The sequence below is a fragment of the Melospiza melodia genome, chromosome 4 (genome assembly GCF_035770615.1).
Source record: "Melospiza melodia melodia isolate bMelMel2 chromosome 4, bMelMel2.pri, whole genome shotgun sequence".
Taxonomy (NCBI): domain Eukaryota; kingdom Metazoa; phylum Chordata; class Aves; order Passeriformes; family Passerellidae; genus Melospiza; species Melospiza melodia.
This window is the reverse complement of record NC_086197.1, coordinates 20706845-20726982: the sequence shown is the minus strand read 5'-3', so window position 1 is coordinate 20726982 and position 20138 is coordinate 20706845. Positions and strand designations below refer to the sequence as shown.

General features: G+C 41.7%; 1 protein-coding gene across 4 annotated transcripts in view; it reads right to left on the bottom strand.

The window, feature by feature from the left end:
• RASSF8 (Ras association domain family member 8) overlaps positions 1-20138 on the bottom strand; it is a 73346-nt gene that overhangs the window by 17603 nt on the left and 35605 nt on the right. For all 4 annotated transcript variants that reach the window (XM_063154174.1, XM_063154173.1, XM_063154175.1 and 1 more), the window contains 2 exons: positions 19381-19463; positions 2820-3014 (listed from right to left, as the gene is read on the bottom strand). In XM_063154174.1, coding sequence (XP_063010244.1) covers positions 2820-2922 — 103 coding nt within the window. In that variant the 5' untranslated portion in view covers positions 2923-3014; positions 19381-19463. The remainder of the gene's footprint in view (positions 1-2819; positions 3015-19380; positions 19464-20138) is intronic.

The window sequence follows — 20138 nt, the reverse complement described above, 5'->3', positions numbered from 1 at the left end:
AACTTTTGTATCCTGAAATTGTTATTGAATTTTCATGATATTGGGGAAGAGTTGGAAAGTGCATAGATGGAAATATTTTTGTTGCTTTTATGACAGCAGGAGATCAGGAGACAGGACCCTGCATTTGATCAAGTGACAGCAAAAGGCACTTTTTAAAATACAAAAAATTCCTTTTAAGGACAGCACACTGACTGCCAGGGTGAGTGAACAGTGCTACAGTCAGGTCTCCACCCTTGTGCACATTCAGAACCCAGCTGCCCCTGGTCCTGAGCAACCTGCTCTGCCTGGCCCCACTCTGAGCAGCAGAGTTGGATACTGTCCAAAGGTGCCTTCTAACCACAGCTCTGTACTAATTTTGATTTTCCTCTTTTTGAAATACTGGACAAAGCTTTATTTTTCACGTGTTTAGAATAGAGGCAGCTTCATTTGTCTATGAGAAACTTCTAAACTATGGATGTCTTAATCCAGGTATCTTTGGCTTGTGCTTTCCTCAGTGGATATGGCCATAAAATAAGCCAATTTTCAGATATTCCAGACACTACACTTGAAGAAAAGAATATATTTCTTGCAATTCACATTTCAGGCTCAGTAAAGAAGACTGTGTTTTGTGTGTTGTATGCTTTAAGTCAAGGATCTAGTAATAAACTGGAAAGCACAACAAAACAAAAGGAGTATCTCACAAACTTTACAGACAGACAAAATAATCCTGAGTGCAGCCAAGTTATGTGACTGCTGAAGGAGCCAGACAGCAAAGTGGAAAATCCCATCAGAGCCAAGCAAGGAGGAAGCCAGCTAAGACTGGCTACTTTCCACCCCCGAATGTCAGGTGAGAGTTGGAGGGATCCATTTTCATAGATTCCCATTCAAATTCAAGTGACAATTCCTCCTGGTGAGCTGGGACCTAGAGCCAAATCACAGGGGCAGCCAGATGGTTCTGTCCTGATGAATGGCCTGAGAGGAGGGCTGGGAAAGCCCCCCTGCCAAAGACACACAGGTGTAATTTATATGGTGCTTGATACTGTCCTGACTGTCCCAGCAAGAGGGGAATTGCTCTGGGGGTTTTCTACACAGGCTATTTGCCTTGGGAAGGAATTTCCACAGGATTATCTTGATTTGGCTCTGGTTGCAGCTGAAATTCATCTCAGCATGGAAGCAGTGTCGCCTGTCCCAGACAAACTGGTGACGTGTTACAGAAAAGGAAGTCTGCAGAGCTGACAAAACCTGTGTGTGTTTCCAAGGCTGAGGGAGCCTTTACAGAGTTCAGGCTAATAACTGAGGATACAGAAGAAAACCCAAGGAGAAATTACACAGGACAACATTAAATTCCTGTCTAGAACTGGGAGTCTGACATTTCTGTGGGAGAACGCAAAGGAAACAGAATGAAGGAATATTGAAAACAAAGTGAAGAACAAAAGTATCACAACCACTTCATTATTTCTAAACATGTATCACTTAATCATGACTAGAAAATGATCAGAATTGTTTCTCAAAAATTTTGAGAATGCTTCTCCGCAGGCAGAAAATGAGATATGGAAGGAATTGATGAACCAATTACCATTAAACAAAAAGCTGCAACTAAACCAGTAAAGAAAGATTTAACAGTTAACATCAACTACAAGATTTGAGAGACAAACTGACTTTCTACAATTTTTAAAAGAAGCTTTAAAAGCTATTTGGTGCATATAAATAAGCACATGCTAGCATTTTGTTCAAATCTTCCTATAAAGTATAAAATAAATAAATGTCAGTCTTCCACTCCATCAGATATAAGCAGATGGAAATTATGTTTAGAAGTTTAACATTTAAATAAATAAACATCAATTTCAGAGAAATTGACTTTGTGCTTACAGGGAGAATACCTTGCTGACATTCGCAGATCTAACTTTCTATTAGAAAATCATTATTTTCAAACTGAGTCAGACTGCTAATACAATCTTGCAAAATTGCTGGCATACTGAAAAATGCAGCAGCTCACCTTTATTCATTTTAGGTAAAACATAGATTTTAAAATTAATAGTATTGTGTAATAATACTATTTATTAATAGTATTATTATATAGTATATAGTGTATAGTATTATTAATAGTACTATAATATACTAAATTTAAATAGTATGTAAAGCAAATTATAACATTTTAGTGAAGAATAGGTATCAGCATAGAAATACTGATGGGATAAGGCTGAGGCTTATTCAGGATGCCCTTAATCACTGAGAAATATCTAACAAGACTTTCCCATGATGGAGCCTGAAAGATTTTATTTTTCTCTTCTAAACTGCTCAGCAAAGGGATAACAGTGTAAAGACTGCCAAGGTACCCTTTCATGAGCAGTGAGTTATGTGCCATGCAGGAGTCAGAGGAGACCCTGAAGGATCTATTTCATTGATCTATACTATTCCCAGTATAGCTAAAGATACTTACAGTGGGTATAATTTCAACAAACTTCATTAGCCAACCAATTATATTGAACTGCCAATTATATTTTTGAACAACCAGTTCTATTTTCTTTGGTACTCAATATTGACAGTTTAGCACCTTCCTTAGTCCAGGCTTCATTTACAACAAGCAATGACAGCATAATAATTATTACAGAGAGAATAAATTTTTACTGAAGGGAAGGTTAGAAATTTCAAAATGTTTCTTTTCTGTCTTTTCGGTCTCTCTCTGGCAGGTGAAAAATCCAAGGTTTACATTTACACTGCAAGATTATGCCACTGTGCACTGCATTTCCTGCTCTGCTGGTACCCAGTGCTCCCCCACCTCCCCTGGGTTTAGCTTCACACAGAAAGGTTCACCCCACTTCCCACCTGGCAATACTCACCAATAGCCTGAGCAAGGGCTATCACAACTTCCTGGCATGTTGTGACTTCGGTGACCCCACATACGATTCTCTGCACTCCATCCACCCATACTTTGAGCTCCATGGTTCACCAGATCATCCAAGAGCCATGAATGCAAACCAGTCAAGTCATTCTTGCAGCTGCACCACAGACATGCAGCTGACTTCCTGCAGCAGCTGCAACAGAGAAAAATCCAGGTCTTAGAACAAAGCATCACCAATTTGAAATGTTAACAACCTCACCTCGACATCTATCAGGTAGAGGAGGCAACACAACCTCCTTGCTTTGAAAACAACAAGAGGAAGCACACATTGATGCATTTGGGGTGCAGAGTGGCTGGAAAGTGCCCAGCAGAAAAGGACAGTGGGTGCTGGTCAACAGCAGCTGAAGATGAGCCAGCTGTGCCCAGCTGGGCAGGAGGGTCACTGGCACCTGGGCTGGGCCAGCAATGGTGTGGCCAGCAGGGACAGGGCAGAGACTGTGCCCCTGCTGTGGGCACGGGGGAGGCCTCACCTCAAATCTGTGTCCAGTTCCAGGCTTCTCACTTCAGGAAGGACATGGAGGGTCTGGAGCATGTCCAGGGAAGGGAACAGAGCTGGGAAAGGGGCTGGAGCACAAGTCTGATGAGGAGCAGCTGAGGGAGCTGGGAAAGGGGCTCAGCCTGGAGAAAAGGAGGCTCAGGGGGAACCTTCTGGCTCTCCACATCTCCCTGACAGGGCTCTGCTCCCAGGGAACAGCCTCAAGTTGTGCCAGAGGAGGCTCAGATTGAATACCCGCAGGAATTTAATAATGTAAGGTTTGTCAAGCACTGGAAGGAGCTGCCCAGGGAGGTTTGTAGTCCCTACTGCTGGAGGTGTCCAAGAAAGGACTGGATGTGGCACTCAGTGCTCTGGGCTGGGTGACAAGGTGGGGATTGGGAACAGGTTGGACTTGGTGTTCTTGTCCAACCTCAATAATTCTATGGTTGCATTCTAGGATCCCATGCTATAACAATGTCTACCTCTTCTGCAGACTTACCCAAAGCTTCATTACAGTTTATTTCCTGAAATGTTACGAGTTGTTACAAAAAGAGCACCCAGAGAAAAAACACTAAATAAACAACTCCAGAATAAACTAATAACAGTTTCCAGTAACAGGTGCCCCTAATCCTTTATTTGCTGCCTGAAAGTTTCCAGGGACTAGTAAGTAGCATTCAGTATTAGTTCAATAATTTCTAGCAGGTGGAGCTGCAGAAAAACAAGAGGGAAACATTTTTAATTACAGCCATCTATGAGAGTCCAACTTTTGTCTCCCTGCAGAAGCAGCTGAAGGTTCCTATTCCCAAACACCCATGCATTTTGTACCAGAACCCAGAGAGCAAAGCGAGCAGACAGACTCCTTCTCTCCCCCTCTAAAACAAAAAGATGCATCAGGGAAAGTGTTCTAGGGGTGGTTTGACCCCTGCCAGTACTGTGCTGGCTCTGTGAAGAACCAGATGTTGTCTAATATCTTTTCCTAGGTTTTTCCATAGGCTCTGCAATGATACTATGCAAAAAATTTTGTAGTAAACTCACTAAAATTTGTTGTCTTCAAAAGATGGAACGCTCCCAAAAAAAAAAAAAAAAAAAACAAAACCAAAAAAAACACCAAGCTACCAATAATGATGATTAAATCTTAAAAAACCCCAGAAACTAACAAGAAAGCAAACACCCAAAAACCACCTACAAGCCAATCAACAACAAAAAACCAAACTCAAATAAAGAAAACCCAATGAGACAGCTGGGCTGCTTAGGCAGATACAGGGAAAATAAATAGTGATAATACAATAAAAGAAGCTCATGTATTCAGGTAATCCCATATGGATAAAAGGATAAAACTAAAGACAATATTTTTGAAGAATTAAGTACCAGGAAAATGGGTAACAGAGACATGGAGTATAAGAAATCTGAAAATTAGAGGAGATTAGTGAAGACAGGCAGGGTGGGGTTACACAAGAAACATGGAATCAGATGATGCTGATGGATTGAACAGAACTGCACCACATGGAGGCAGAAATGGTGCAGAGAACACTGCACAAATACCTAGTGTGTTCACATTTACAGTGTAACCAGAGCTGCTTTCTCCTGGGGATGTGAACATCTCTTCCTTCATCTAAAAGATGCACCACTGCAGCCCCCAAGCTAGAGGGGAAAAATGACTGCCCATCTACAACCAAACAGTTCACCCAGCAGGTGACAAACACTGACACAGGATGCAGAGGACACTTGGAAGATCCTCACCTGACAGGCTGGGGTAGCAACAACCTCAGAGCCTGTTAGAGCCCCACCACACCAACAGGATGAGCTTTAGCAGAAAGGCACTAAGCAGTAAAGTCAGGCCAGCAAACACCTCCAAAATACTGCCCAAAGCTACCTGTTCAGGAGTATATGTAAAGTTTGTAAGTAAAACCAGATCTCAAATGGAGCTGCACATTCAATAGAAAAGTGATCACTTTTAAGAATATTGACATATATAGAAATAGTCTTTTGAGACATGAACAAGAACCTGAAAACCCAAGAGCTTTTGATAAACATTCTCCCACATAAAGCTAGGTAATTCAAAGAAAATTTCCATCTAAACAAGCATTAACCATGTACAAACACAGAAACACTTTGCTCAGGTTCACACCATTTTAATGTACCAATAAACTAAGCAGAAGAAAATATTTTACCAGCCTGTAACATAGCAGTGACTGAGAAAACACCTCAGAGGCCTCATCAGTGACCTCTGCTATTTATTCTTGGACCAGCTGTCTTCACAAATAAACAGACCTCACATTCCAAGCCCAGTTGTAAGGAACTTTATTAATTAACTTAATAACTTGCTGAGGGTTGAACAGTTCAGATTTCCTGGCACCGACCAAGCCATCTCTCCATGTGACAACGCACACGTCAGCAAAGCATCCGACAGCTCTAATTGTTTTTCTGTCTGTCAACATCCAAAGTATTATCTCAATTTAGCAAGCCAGCAAATGCATTTTTCCCCCAGTCAGCACACAATGTACAGTCTTGTGCTCAGTGCAGATCAGGTTTGGTCATTTGTTTTCCTACAGTCCATCTTTAAAAAAAGCAAAGACTAAAGAGAAGCATCATATAATAAGGAAATATTTGCTGACACTTCCAAGTTTGAAGAAAGCATTCACCAAAGCTGCAAATGATCTGGACAAAGTGCCTTTGAATCAGTTCAAACTCAGGGAAAACATTCCCATTCATTTCTTACAGGACAAATAGTTTTAATAGACCCAAATAGGATTAAGAATTTGTGGTACGTGCATCCCTCAGACAACAGGCAGGGCTGAATTAAAGGAGTGTGTTAATGAAAGGGCTGCCCAGGTGGAGTCCCCATCCCTGGAGGTGTTCACAGAACAATTGGATGTGGCACTCAGTGCTCTGGTTTAGCTGACAAGGCGGGGATCAATCCCAGGTGGGACTCAATGATCTCAGAGAGCTTTTCCTCCATGGATTCTGGGACTCCATGAGCCCCACAAGAGCTCACAGATTCCCTTTTAGGGACCTGCCACTAGGAACATACACTCACATGAGAAATGTAACATCTCTGGGCTGAAATCACTGTGTCTTGTTAGAGTTTCTAAGCAAAGCTCATGTATACTAAGTTAAACAGATCTAGGACTGGTTTGGTTTCTAGGATTATGCAGTAGAAGTCCACAGAGAGGTCTGGAAACCAGAAAATTTTCTGGCCATGTGCTTATCTCTGCTTCCCAAATATAACTCTGTAGCACTGTTTCATTAGTCTTTGGTTTTCCTTCATAGGTATTCTGTTCTTTACCCGCTCTTAGTTAACTTTCATACCAGTAAAAGCTGATTTGCCTCCCCACTGATGGTCATCTGACAGCTCCAAATATATTTCTCAACCTGAAATCTGTGCCCATAATGCACATTGTGCTTTTATCTTTGAGGAGGCAAAATAAGCCTTACCTCTAACACTGTGCAAATTTCTTTCTGAAACCAGTGGAAAGGCTGGGGGGGGGGTGAAAAAATCTCACTTCAGGTTTCTCAATCCCATGAGTTCAAAACCAGTTCACCTTATGCATATTAATTTCAGCAATGACTGGGAACAGGAATGCAAAACTAATTTAGAGAGGCACGCAAGCCAAAGCACGCCTGTGATCACAGCTTTTCCCCAGTTTGCCAGCCATCAGCTCCACAGCCACACACAGTTGTGCTTGGAACCAAGCACTGGAAATCTGGCATTCCACAGCTACTTCCTTCCCCCACTTCTACATTAACTTGCCTGAAGCTTCCTCAATTACCTTGTTTACCATGCATTAAGCATTTTCCCTAAATTCCCCTTTTATCCTAATTGGCAGATGGTATCTCACTCTTTCAGGTATTTGTTCAGTTTTTAAGTGTGAAGAAAATCCAGCATATATACATACACACACACACACAAATGTATATACAGCATATATATATGTGCTACTATTTAGCTACCTCTCCACAACTTGTTTATAGAGAAATATAGAAAAGGCTGAAGCTTCACAAAAGACAAGCAGATCAGACTAACTGCAAAGGACATTTTTAGCATTTAAGAAGAAACAACATTCCAAGCAGATGCTTGCAAGACATCTTGCCATAAGCGTTAAGTCACAAGGAAACCTGAGAGCTAAAATCAAGATGCTGATTTCACCTCATTTCTACTTTTTACAAGGTTCACACTGCCTGGAAGCATTATGCACCTCAAAAATCAGGGCTAAAATCCTGCTGCAGCAGAATTTTGTCCAACCAGTTCAGCGACTTTCTGTAGCCCCAGCAAGTCACCAGCATGTTGTTTAGTACACTTGAAAGTCAGGGTGCTTTCATTTGTAATTAGCAATAACCAATCATCATTTGGAGTTTCGCATTTACCCTTTATTTTTCATTCCCTGTGCACTATGGCCAAGTTGTGCTCCTTGTTTTTCCCTACTATGACACCAGGTAGGGCCCTGGACAAACAGGCAGCTTGTTCCACCCATGCTGTGAGCCATTAATAACAATAATTACTCAGTGCTAATAAGGCTTGATTGGAAAATACCAAACAAACGAGCACAAAGAAGCCAGTCCAGCTACCCAGAAAGTTTACAAGCCATCCAGAAGAGCATGAACAGGGATGCATTTGGAAGGTCTTCCCAACCAGAAGAATCCAGCTACAGAGCCAAGGAACATTTTCCAGATGAAGTTAACTGCAAATAGAGAATTGGCTACTGGAAATAAACTCCCTAGTATTTACCAAAAAGCCTCCTCCTTTAGACTGATGAAGAAGAAATATCCTACAGAATATGCAGCTTCCCATCAATAAATGGGCAAAAATATTTCATGTCAGGTTCAAGTAAAAAATATGCAGTAAAAGTCTTCTGCAGGCAAAACTTCTACTGAAAGGAACAGGTTGTGGGTTTGAAATCAGCCCATGGCTTTCTTTGAAAGAAGAGTGTTTACACAGAGCTTTATTTGTGGGACTAACCCTCGTGGAGGTTATTCTTTTGCTACTCCAGAAGAATGCTCTGAGATAATAAGCACTGCTTGAAACAAATAAACCAGAGGTCCCACAACCATGACGATGACAGTGTTGAGAACAAGCTTGAGAGAGAGTTTAGGACCAAGGAATTTTCCTCCATGAGACTGGCCTAAAGATGTTCTGACATCTGTGTCAAACAGGCCAAAATCCTGATGCCACAAGTGATATCTAAACACACACACCCCCTCACCTGTGGGAGGACAGCACAGCACCAACACAGGAGTTTGTACAAGCACTGACGTGCAGCCAGCTTGTTGTGTGTTTCTGGCAACAAATGCTGCACAAAATCGTATCTCTGGATAACCCAAAATTCCCCAAGTCGCAGTTTCCCAGACAAATTACCAGTTGACTTCCATCCAGGAACCCTCCACTGCCTAGAACATGAGCTGCTGCTTGCACTGCAGTTTCTCCTGCTGCAATACAGCTAACAATTTGGTGGGAAAAAATGAGAAAAAGAAACATTGTTCTGAAGCACAGAATGCTACAGCTGGTATTTTGCTTAATTACAGAACATTTCTGACCTCTCCCTGAGCTACAATCTCTCCTTGAGCTGCAATCTTTACAGCACAGAAAAAACAAATTGTCTCTTCTCTTTGTAATGGTGAGAATTAGCTAGAAGGAATTAACTTGTGTTCTTTTGGGGATGGAGAAGTGAGAGGAGGAGGTAAAGCATTCATCCACACTTCTTGTCTGCTCTTACAAAGATACACTTTGTTAATGGCAGCTATTCAGTTATTACCTGAAATAATTCTTCCATCTTGAAAATTTTATTTTTGGCTTCAGCATTTTAATTCTAAGACTAATCTCTGACTTCAGCAAGTGTGTTAAGTCTTTAGGACATGTTCCTGCACAGTGTTTTAATCTAAATTACATGTGACAATGTGAAGAAACCAGAGACACAACTTAGTAAAGATTTAACTGCAGCACAGCACAAAGCATTCATCCCAACCTGGGATACAGGTGATGACATAGCTACAAACCTTCACCATTATTAACTGTGTCTAAAATTCTCATGGCCTTCATAGAACAGTGAGTTCCAACCAGCTGTCACAAACACAGATTGATGGCTGCAGTGAGGGTGCTCCCATCAATCTGTAACACTTTGTATCTTTGGAGCTACCAGGCTTGACCCAACTGTGCTGCAAAATATTTTCAAATCCCCACAAAACACTGGAAAGGAAGCAAGCCAGCAGGTAAGCCAGGGAAACAGATGGCTTACTAAAGTTCCTTTGTATTTGGTCACTGCTGAGAGCACAACCTTGCATTTTTAACAGTAAGTTTCACACTCTTGCACTTGAATTAATCAACAGGAACAACAACTCTGAAATTAATACTCTCCTTTCTCTAAGATTAGATATAAAAAGCATCTGAACTCCACATGGACTGTGGCATAAAAACCCAAGGGTGTTTTGGAAATGGTGACAGCACTCAAGTCAGAGTTTCAAGGATCTCTGCTTCTATTAGATTCCAGTCAGAGGGTTTCTAAAGCAGAAATTTAAACATTTAAAACTTAAGAACATTATATTTAGGATATGTACCAGCAAATCAAAAAAATATCTGATGCAGCACTTCTTTCAGCTCTTGAGACCGCATTTACTGTGGTACAAGCATGAATTCAATTCAAGCAGGCTTACTCACTAAATCCCAACCCTGAGTCTGTTTCAGGGTTAGGACTGAAGTATCACCTTCATTTTACACACAGCACTCCTTTACCTCATTCTCTGGTTTAGCTCCTAACCAAAGTGGCCAGTATGAAACATCACAATCCTAGGGAGGCAGGATTGAGTGGATTCATCCAGAAAGCCTCACTGGCAAACACTGTTGTAGGAAGGGCTGGATCATAGAAGTACACAATGGTCTGAGTTCAAAGGGACCTTAAAGCCCATCCAGTTCCAACATCTGCCATGGGCAGGGACACCTTCCACTATCCCAGGTGCTCTGAGCCCCATCCAGCCTGGCCTTGGACACTGCCAGGGATCCAGGGGCAGCCACAGCTGCTCTGGGCAATGATGGCTCACAGGGAAGAATTTCTTCCCAATATCCAATCTAAACCCACTCTCTGTCAGTGGGATCTCATTCCCTCTTGTCCTGTCACTCCAGGCCCTTGTCCAGACTCTCTCTCCATCTTTCCTGTGGGCTCCCTTCAGGCACTGCAAGGCCACAATGAGGTCACCCCAAAGCCTTCTCTTCTCCAGGCTGAACAATCCCAATTCCCTCAGCCTTTCCTCCCAGCAGAGCTGCTCCATCCTCTGATCCCCTTGGTGTCCCTGCTCTGGCCTGGCTCCAGCAGGATAGCTGGTGGCAGCACAGCAGAGGTTCAGAAAGCAGCTGGGACAGATTTATTCTGTGGCACAGGAATATCCTTTTCCAGATATGTTAGCCAAGGAGCCTGCACTGCATATAAATGCTGTGACAAACAGCTCAAAAAAAGACATGTGCATTAAATAAACATCTCCTGATTCATCATCTCAGTTAACAGGCAGACATTTACTGCACTGTAATGTCTTCCAAAGCTGTGTAAGTATTTGTTCCTCGTTAGTAGCAAATATATAGTGCATTTGAGAAAACAGCTTTATTACACACCACTTTATTAATAAACAGCAGCATTAGGTGGAAGTCACATCTGTACCTCTCTAATATGGTCTAAATAGCGTGTGGGAGTGAAAGAAAACAAAGAGCAGAGAAATAAGCAAGCTGGTTCATTGCAGGGGAAATATTTATACAAAAGCTACAATATACACACACCTTACTTCAAAGCTGCCTTAGACCTCAAGATGCCCTGGCTTCAAAGGAGACAAAATAGGTCATTCTATAAGCTGGTTCCAAGGAAGACACAGCTCCACCCACTCAACTTTTCCCCTCTCCCTTCACGGCTTGTCCACAAACACTCACACCCAGCTGAAGGACTGAAGACATTCATGTGTAATTGCCAATATTTACACTAATGAGGCAATGAGCTCATCTGCTCCCTCTTGGCAAGACCTGCATTAACTCTTGGTTTTGAAGGGCTGAATCTGTTCTCTACATTTCACTCAAGCCCAGCATTTGCTTTGTCATTTGACTACAGCCACCCTGAGTCTCAGCTGTCACAGAGATGTTTCCTGCACCTCAAATGTGAGCTGAGGGCAAAATAGAAAAAAAAAACCAAACCACTCCCCCACCCCCAAAAAAAAAGAACCCCAAAAAAAAAGGGCAAAGAAACTTGTAACACTTCCCACATTTCAAGATATGGACCAAAACACAACACCTTCTTCCTCTGTATTGTGGTTAACCTTGCATACAAATGAGCCCATGTCTCCCCTTCCAAGTTTGCGCTGAAGGATGCAGGAAATAAAATACATCCTGCAACTGAAATCTACTTAAATTTGAATTAATCGAAGTCTTAAAAGTCAGTTAAGCACATGGTTTAAAGCCATGGTATGACATGATTACTGAAATCTCACTGTAATGAAATGCAATTTCTGAAACAGAAACAAGGTGAGGAACTTCCAACTTCAGCAACATAACTGTTCCAAGAAATTATAATCTCAAAGCTTTATTCAGTGAGCAGCTACATTATTCATTAAACATTACCTAAGAAATTTCAAGTTGCTCTCTTGGCAACCTAGAAAAGTCTGCAAGACAGAACAGAACTTATTACTATGAGGAGTCTTCAAACAGTTAAGCAAGATAAGTGAGTGGGGGGAACCCATCACGTTCTAAAATTTACACTTGGCTGTGCTTACTTCCATATTTCCCCAGGCACAAAAGAACTTCTTTGCTTCTTCTATTCTCTATTTATAGGACTCAGCTGGATCACTTCAGTATTTCCCCTCTCTTGACAATTGTGAGCTTGGCTAATTTTATTAGAGCCAAATCTGAGGTAATCATAACACATAGCAATAGACTATGGGCTGAAATACTCAAAGTGTACTAGTTAATTCATGGAATTATGGAACATGTTAGGGTGGAAAAAGTCCATCTCATTCCCATCCTCCTGCCATCAGTAGGGACACCTTCCACTATCCTAGGTTGCTCCAAGCCCTTATCCAGCCTGGCCTTGGATACTTCCTCAGATGAGGCAGCCACAGCTTCTCTGGGCAACCTGTGCCACGGCCTCACCAGGAACAATTTCTTCTATATCTCACCTAATTGCCCCCTCTTTTAGATTGAAATCCCCAAGTTTTCAGTCTGAATTCCCATAGTTCTGTGGCATTGCCACAGGCAGCTCCAAGAGAAGCCTACACCCCTTTGGCAACACTGCACAGAATGGACATAGAACAAAAATCTACTTGAGGAGATGAGGATGCTTAAGTTCTCCATTCAGCTGATAATTTTAGGGAACTGTTACAAACTTTGTAAACCACTAATTCTCTATAAATGTTGCTGAAACTCACCTAAACTCTAAAACTCACAGGGAGGAACAAGAAGTGCAGATATGAACATCATAATAAATACACTTCCCCTTGGAAGTCCAATAATGGTCACTTATCACATTCATAGAAAGACCCAGCAAAGAGCTCTTCAGGAAAAACATGATTCTCTGCCAAAAAACTGACAGCAATTAACACAAGTCAGCCAGCAATGCCAATGGAAAATAGATGTTAGGTCAAATTCAATATGGCAAGGGGGAAAAAGGTTCTTTTTCCTGCTCCTGCCTTTTCTCCATGGCAACAATTTTTAAACCAGCACAACTTCTTATGTATTGATTTCTCCCCGTATTTTGAGACAGCATCTACATTTTGCACTTTCTGAGATGGAGCCTTTCACTGCTGGCCATGCAGTCACAGGCTTTCATCTCAGCTCCTAATGGCTGCATCCTCTTCCTCCTCACTGCACCCTCAGCAATCCCTTTGAGTCCGTTTGCCCAGCACGAGGATGTCAGGACAGATTTCTGGAGTCAGCAGACTTGCCAGATGCAGGAAGGGCAACGCAGCCCTCCCCTTTCTTCACCTGATCACCTTATTTTCCCTCAGGAAGTCCTTCCACACTGATCTCTGCCCTCTTATTCACTTCTTGCTCAGTTTACCCAGGAACTCTTTATGGCTCACTCACCAGAGTCACCTCAGACACGCACATGGAAGTGCAACTCCACCAAGTTACTGGGTAAATCTTTTTATCCTCCTTCACGCTGTCCCTTAACCCATTTCTGCAGAGCACCTACCAAAACACAGTGGAGCAGCAGGTGAGACCCTACTGCTTTTTGGGCTGATGGAGCTTACTCTATTCACCTCCTCTCTCTGGGGGTTCTGCTGCCTTTCAGAGAGGCCAAGACAAGCACAGTTCTGCTTTAAACAGTTCCTGCAAAGCACACAGATGATGGGCAACGTAATCAAGACCTTCTGGAAGTACACTCGTCCCTCCAGAAGGAATTGTATCATCATTCCTCCTATCACAGGGGATCTTCACCATTTTTCCTGAGCTTACAAGATGCCTGGGATGCCAGACACTGGTACTGAAGAACACAGAATTATTAACATTATAGAAGATCTCCAAGACCATTGAGTCCAACCTCTGACTGAACAGCACCTTGTCAACTAGGTGCCACATCCAGTCTTTTCTTAAACATCTCCAGAGATGGTGACTCCACCACCTCCCTGGGCAGCCCCTTCCAATGTCTGGCCATCCTTTCAATGAAGAAATTCTTCCTGAAGCCTTCCTGACATAGAGTCCAAGTTAAACAAAACAGCATCCCAGCACTGCTGCATGAACTGCAGTGATGAATTCTCTCGGTTATCATCACACTGCTTATGAAGGACAAAGCCCAGCTTGCATTTCTCTTCTGAAGCAGAAGAAAAACCAAGCCAAAACCAAGAGATCTGATTAGGACATGTTTAGTTTCCCCTGGTTTTTCTTACTTAAAAGCACTGCAGTATCTGTGGATTCTGTTTCTCCACAGAAACAGAGAGGCTGTGCAGTCTGGAGAGCCACTGGCAGCACTGAATAATAGACAGGGTTAAGGATTTAGAACTCTGTGAGGGAGCTCAACAAAAAGAGCCTGGCCAGTTTTCTTTTAAATAAAACGTGGCTGTTGGAATTTCTAATCTTTATTGATATGCAGCTATGGAAGTGTACAATACCAGGTAACATCAGGAGGCCAGAATGGCTTATTAAGCAAAATTACCTAGCAAGCAATCTAAATCCTGGAAAGAACTCAAGGGGAAGTGCCCACAGAAAACTTTGCTAATCATAAGATGGTAAGCAAATAAACACCTAAAAGTGTGCAAAATGTAAAGCTTTAAATCATAAAAACTTCCAAAACTTAACATTTAAATTAAAATTCAACTACATGGGTTTCCTCAGATCTAGGAAAGGTTATATTAAAGAAATCTTATATTATTCTTTATAAAATTCTTATTTATAAAAGTACAAAGTCAGGCTTACCAAGTGAGGTAAGCCAGGCGTTCACATTTCCCTTCCTATTTAGTTATGAATGACCTGAATATGAACTTGAAGGTATTTACAAGATTTTTGCACTTTGACAAATGAGATGCATTTGACTTCATTTAGCCACTATTTTTCTTCCTCACTCCAAGATATCAAATACTAAAGCATGTTTCCTTAACAACTACAATTCAAAACATAAACCTTTATTTCTTTAAAGCCCAGAAATTCTCATTTTTAAACATTGTGCAACTATCCTTTGTAGGAAGCAGTCTGCAGAACTGCCAAATCTACATGGAACAAAGAGAAGAGATTGTATCAGAATGACATGCCTTCAAAAAGCTGAGTTTCTTTCCTGCCAGAGAGAGAAATGACTAATGTGCATTGTAATTAGTGCAAAAAACTGCACTATCTTTGCAGTTGCAGACTGGGAAAAGCTACAGTTTGATGTTTACACTGCAGTAAATAAAGTGGAAAAACTTTTGAGTTGGGTAATAAGCACATTTTTCCTCTCAAATGTTTAATGACAGTGAATCATTAAACACCCATGAGGTGAGGTCTTGCCCATTTTGCTACTACGAAGATTAGAATTGCAGAATTCCCTAGCGATTGATAAATTAATAAAACCCAAACAAAGTTAGTTTAACTTTAGAGTCCACAGGAATTGCATAATTCTGTTTTTCCCACTGTTCTACAGCAAGTGAGAAGATGCAAACCTTGCCAAAGCTTGATAAATCAATAAAAAAAAAGGGAGGAAATGGTTTGCCTGCAACACCCAGGGCTTGGATGCAGCAATCCACATCTCAAAAAGCAAATATTTTTGAAGCAGAAAAGCTAGGGACTACTGTCTCCTCATGTAAGAGGCATTTCCACACACCACTCTCCCACCATTTATTATCAATACTTCTGTCCTTTCCAGACATCTTGTCTACACTTACATTCCATTTTCAGTTTGCCCTCAGCTGGCAAGCACAAGATGAATCCCAACTCTGAAAAACCACTGGAAGAATTTTTTCCCAACTATCAGACCACTGTATTTCTTCAGAAACACTTTCAAAGTATTCAACTTGAAATGCATTTCCAATGCTATTTCAAATGCAAAGAAACCATTCAGATGTGGATATAAGATCCAAGTTGTATGTAAGGACAGAGTTACACAGGACTGTAAAGCAAAGGAAAAGAAGCCTTAAATGAGAAAGCCAAAAACCACACATAACAAAAATGTGACCAAGTGAGGAAGAGGAAAGAAATGAATGTACATGTCATGGTATCTTCAATTTCAGGTCTGCCACCCCACCAGTCTGAACAAGTGCAACACAGACAGCAAGGAAACAAGAGGCACTTTGTGCAGTGTGAGGCTCTGGAGTGGGGAAGAGAGATGAGAGATGAAAAGTATCTCTTGTAATGCAAAGAATGCAGCCAAACTCAAGGATCCCAGCAATACCACAGTCAAAGAAAACTTTTTTTCCTGTAGTGACTCAGTGCCCAAGCAGCAGGAGAAAGGTGTGCATCCAGCAAAGCTGAGGCAGGCAGGGGAAGCAATGAGAACCTGAGAGGCAGCGCTTTTCCCTTGAGAGTATTCCTCACCTCAGCCAGAACTCACCAGCACATCAGAGCAAAACTCTCCCTGAGCCAGAGATGCTCTCAGAGAGCACCCAGGAACTTCTCCCACCTATTAATGCCTGTCAGTAGATACCAATCAAATGTGAAGGGCAGAAAATCATGAGCTGAATGAATGGAGTATTCTCTGATTCATGTCCTGGGGTACTTGGCTGGAAAAGGAATTGCACTCTGCTTCCATGGTTCTGGAAGGGAGCACACAGGATTTTTAGCCCAGCCCACCTCAGGTAGGTCAAAGACATCTAAATCATGACAAACACAGGCCACAAAACAGCTGGAGGATACAAATTGTCAGTGCTAAAAAACTAACAAAGTCTGGTTTTGTTGCTTATCAAACATCCCAGAAAATGGAATATTCTGGGGATATTCCTGGAATGCAGGAAAACATGAAGTAGCATTCTGCAAGTGAAAGCTTCTGAAGTGAGCCTTAAAACAATATTTTCGTCAACTGTATTTAAGACTTTGTGTGAGTTAATTCAATTTAAAGTGTCATTAGACCTACTCTGAACTTCAAAGAAAAAGTTATATCTATTTTTGTCCACTTCTCATATTTAAGGTTAAAGTATTGAAAGAACATATTTCCCAAAGTTAACTCCTCTGATTTGATGTCCACTTGTGCTGCCATAATGAGCAAGTTCTGTTCCTTTCCTTCATTATTTTATTTATTGATTAACACTGAATAAAAGTGGACTGATTTTTTTTTCTTAAAAGCACAAAAATCTATTATTACTCCATTATTTCAGCTGGGGAAAAAAGTTTTATTAAAACACATACCACAAGCTGACCTGTCTTGTGCCTCAAAGCAGACAGCAAAATAAAGTCATGTAACAACAACAAATTACATTAGTGATGCTTAAGGCAAAACACCCAAACTGGTTTATTCATAACAAGCAAAGGTAAATAAGTCACTCTCCCCGTGTGAGGATGGGCAGGCACTATCCTGATGAATTTCCAGCAGGCAAATACCTTCTGCTCTCATACAATAAAATCATTCAGAGACAGTAACTCACATGACTTGTTTCAAAGCGACAAATAAAGGAGCGACACTGCAGTCACCTGGCAGCCAGCCACAAACTCGCTCCACTGAAAGGAATTTATTCAAAATAGAGTCAACAACAAATTCTTAAATATTTCAACTTGGCAGAGGTAAACCTGGCTCAACACCACTACATTCCAAGCTTCCTGGAGCTTCAGGTTAACATACATATGTGTGTGTATGTGTCCTGGCTAAGTGTCACCTGAGAAAAATAAGAGACCGGTGTCTGTCTAAATTCTGTGTGCTGGGTCAGCCAGCAGGACTGTCCCCACAGCTGGTACCACCCCCCACACAAACCATCACACCCCTCTAGCAAGAAGATGCTGTTGGCTGGAGGCAGCAATTAATGCTCTGGAAATGTTTGCTTTAGAAACAATCCACTGATGTGCATTAGAGAGACACGTAACGTGCCTAGAATGTAGGGCTGAAAGTGCTTTAATGAATAACCCAAACCACCTCTCAAATGAGGCAACTTAAGACAAGTCTGAAGCCAGACTCTAGCCAGCACAGCATTGTGGGTGCTGTACATATGGACAGATGCATCCACACATCTGTAGCACCCTCCAGCAAAGCTCCTCTTCACCATACATACAGTGCATTTTCTATATGTACATTGATTTTCTACTAGTTCTACCCTGTATTAAGGATAATGAAAGCATCCACCCAATGCTGCTTTGCTTCAGCTTCTCCTGTAGTAAGATAAAGCTGTTGTACCTTGATCCTTATCTGCACCTCTGATACACACAGCATGGGACAAGCTGTCATTGCAGCAAATGAATAAGGCATTTGAATTTATTTCATTCTCTTGGTCCCTCAGCTACTTCAGTTATCAACAAAATACTGCTATAAATACTGCATTTGCAATAGAAGGAGTGGTAAAATGGCATATACACACAGAAATGAAAAAGGTGGTGCTATCAAAGTCTATCACTGAGAAGCTGATGTGGGCACAAAAGGCAAATCAGCTTTAAACAAGGCCTGTAAATGGTGACAAGCCAGAGAAGAAGCTGCATTCTCAGTTTTTCTCACTTGCTTCACCAGCCTCATCTACATCATAAAACAGGGGACTCAAAAAACCTCAAACCAATATGACAAATAAACCAATACATAATCTGAAAGTGTTTATTTTAGTCTAAGTTCTGATATTTTTCCTGTATCAAGGATTCATCATGTTGTCAGGAAAAACACCACCTGCTACTGTTTACTTTTCCTGACAACTTTTTTTTATTTTTGCCGATGTCTGAGTGGCCAAGCTGGGGACAACTCCTTACAGTGAATCACAGAATCATTAAGGTTGGAAAAGATCTCCAGTATCACAGAATCCAATCTTTGACCAAACACCATCTTGTCACCCAAACCAAAGAAGAAACATCAGTGGTTTCTTGAACACCTCCAAGGATGGTGACTCCTCCTCCCTGGGCAGCCCATTCCAATCCTTAACCAGCCTTTCAATAAAGAAATTCTTTCTCAAGTGAAGATCTGCTGCCCAGGATCATCAGACAAGCAGAGGAGCCAAGGACAAAAGCCTCCCCTCATTTCACACTCCCCAGTGACAGGTTAGCTGTGGGCCTCCCTCTCATACAGCAGGAAGGTGCATATCCATGGAGATCACACCACCACAGGAGAAACTCAGCAGCTCTCTGTGTGCCCAGAACACATCTGGTTAGAGAAAACATTGCTCAGAGCAGGGGAACTGGGATCTCACTCAGATTACTCATCTCAGGAAAAAAGGGGGAGTGATGAACTTATGAAGGTGCCCCATCCCTGGAAGTGTTCAGGGTCAGGTTGGACAGGGCTCTGAGCAACCTGGTCTGGTGGAAGGTGTCCCTGCTCACAGAAGGAGGTGGAAGGAGGTGATCTTTAAGGTCCCTTCTAACCCAGGCCATTCTGTGACTCTAATAAGTTTCTGAGTTTTTGGAATGCTTTATGTGCAAGTACTTTCAGAAGAGAGCAGGGAAACTCTTTCTTGGAGGGTTTTGCTGCCAACTTCTTACCTGCAGATAAAGACAGAGATGTCTGCTTATGCACAATCTGCTACTCCAGGCATCAGTGTTCACTCTGCTGATGAGGGCAGTTCCTAGAAGGAAAAAAAGAAATATTGTTATACATTAGTGAAACAAACTTCTTGAGGATGAAGTTCTACTCCTCCTCCTTCCTTTAATGTTTTGGAAAAACACCAAGTTCACCTGGCACCTATAGATCTACAACAGCCTGGTACATACAAGCAGTATTTTATTTTTGAAAAGTTAGTTCAAAAGAAACTTGGAATACTGCTCTTTATTTGCTGCTTCTTCTACCTGGTGTGACATGTTCCTGCTATAAATAACTAAGTGTGGCAAACAACATTTCAACAGCTTTCCAGAACATTAGAGGGGAAAAAAAAAAAAAAAAACCCAAAAAAAAACCACCCCTAAGCACTGTATTAGGTAGTCACGAGCATCTACCACTGGTAAATTGTAAATATAGGAGATTGTGAAATAATCTTCTTTCCCAATTTTCTTTTTAAGGAAAATAATCCTCAGACTGGAGCGCTTCCAGTGTATAACCCAAGTGCTCTGGAGCTGCACACCCTGACTCCTTCACAGCAGTGAATCACGAGCAATGCACGCACAAACAGCCAAACAAACTGGGCAAAAGGTAACAAATCCCAAACTGCTGATTAAGACTAATAATCAGCTTGGAAGGGATGCTTACTACAACAATGTTTAACAGCATCATTGTGACAGACATTGCCTAATATTATGGCACAGCC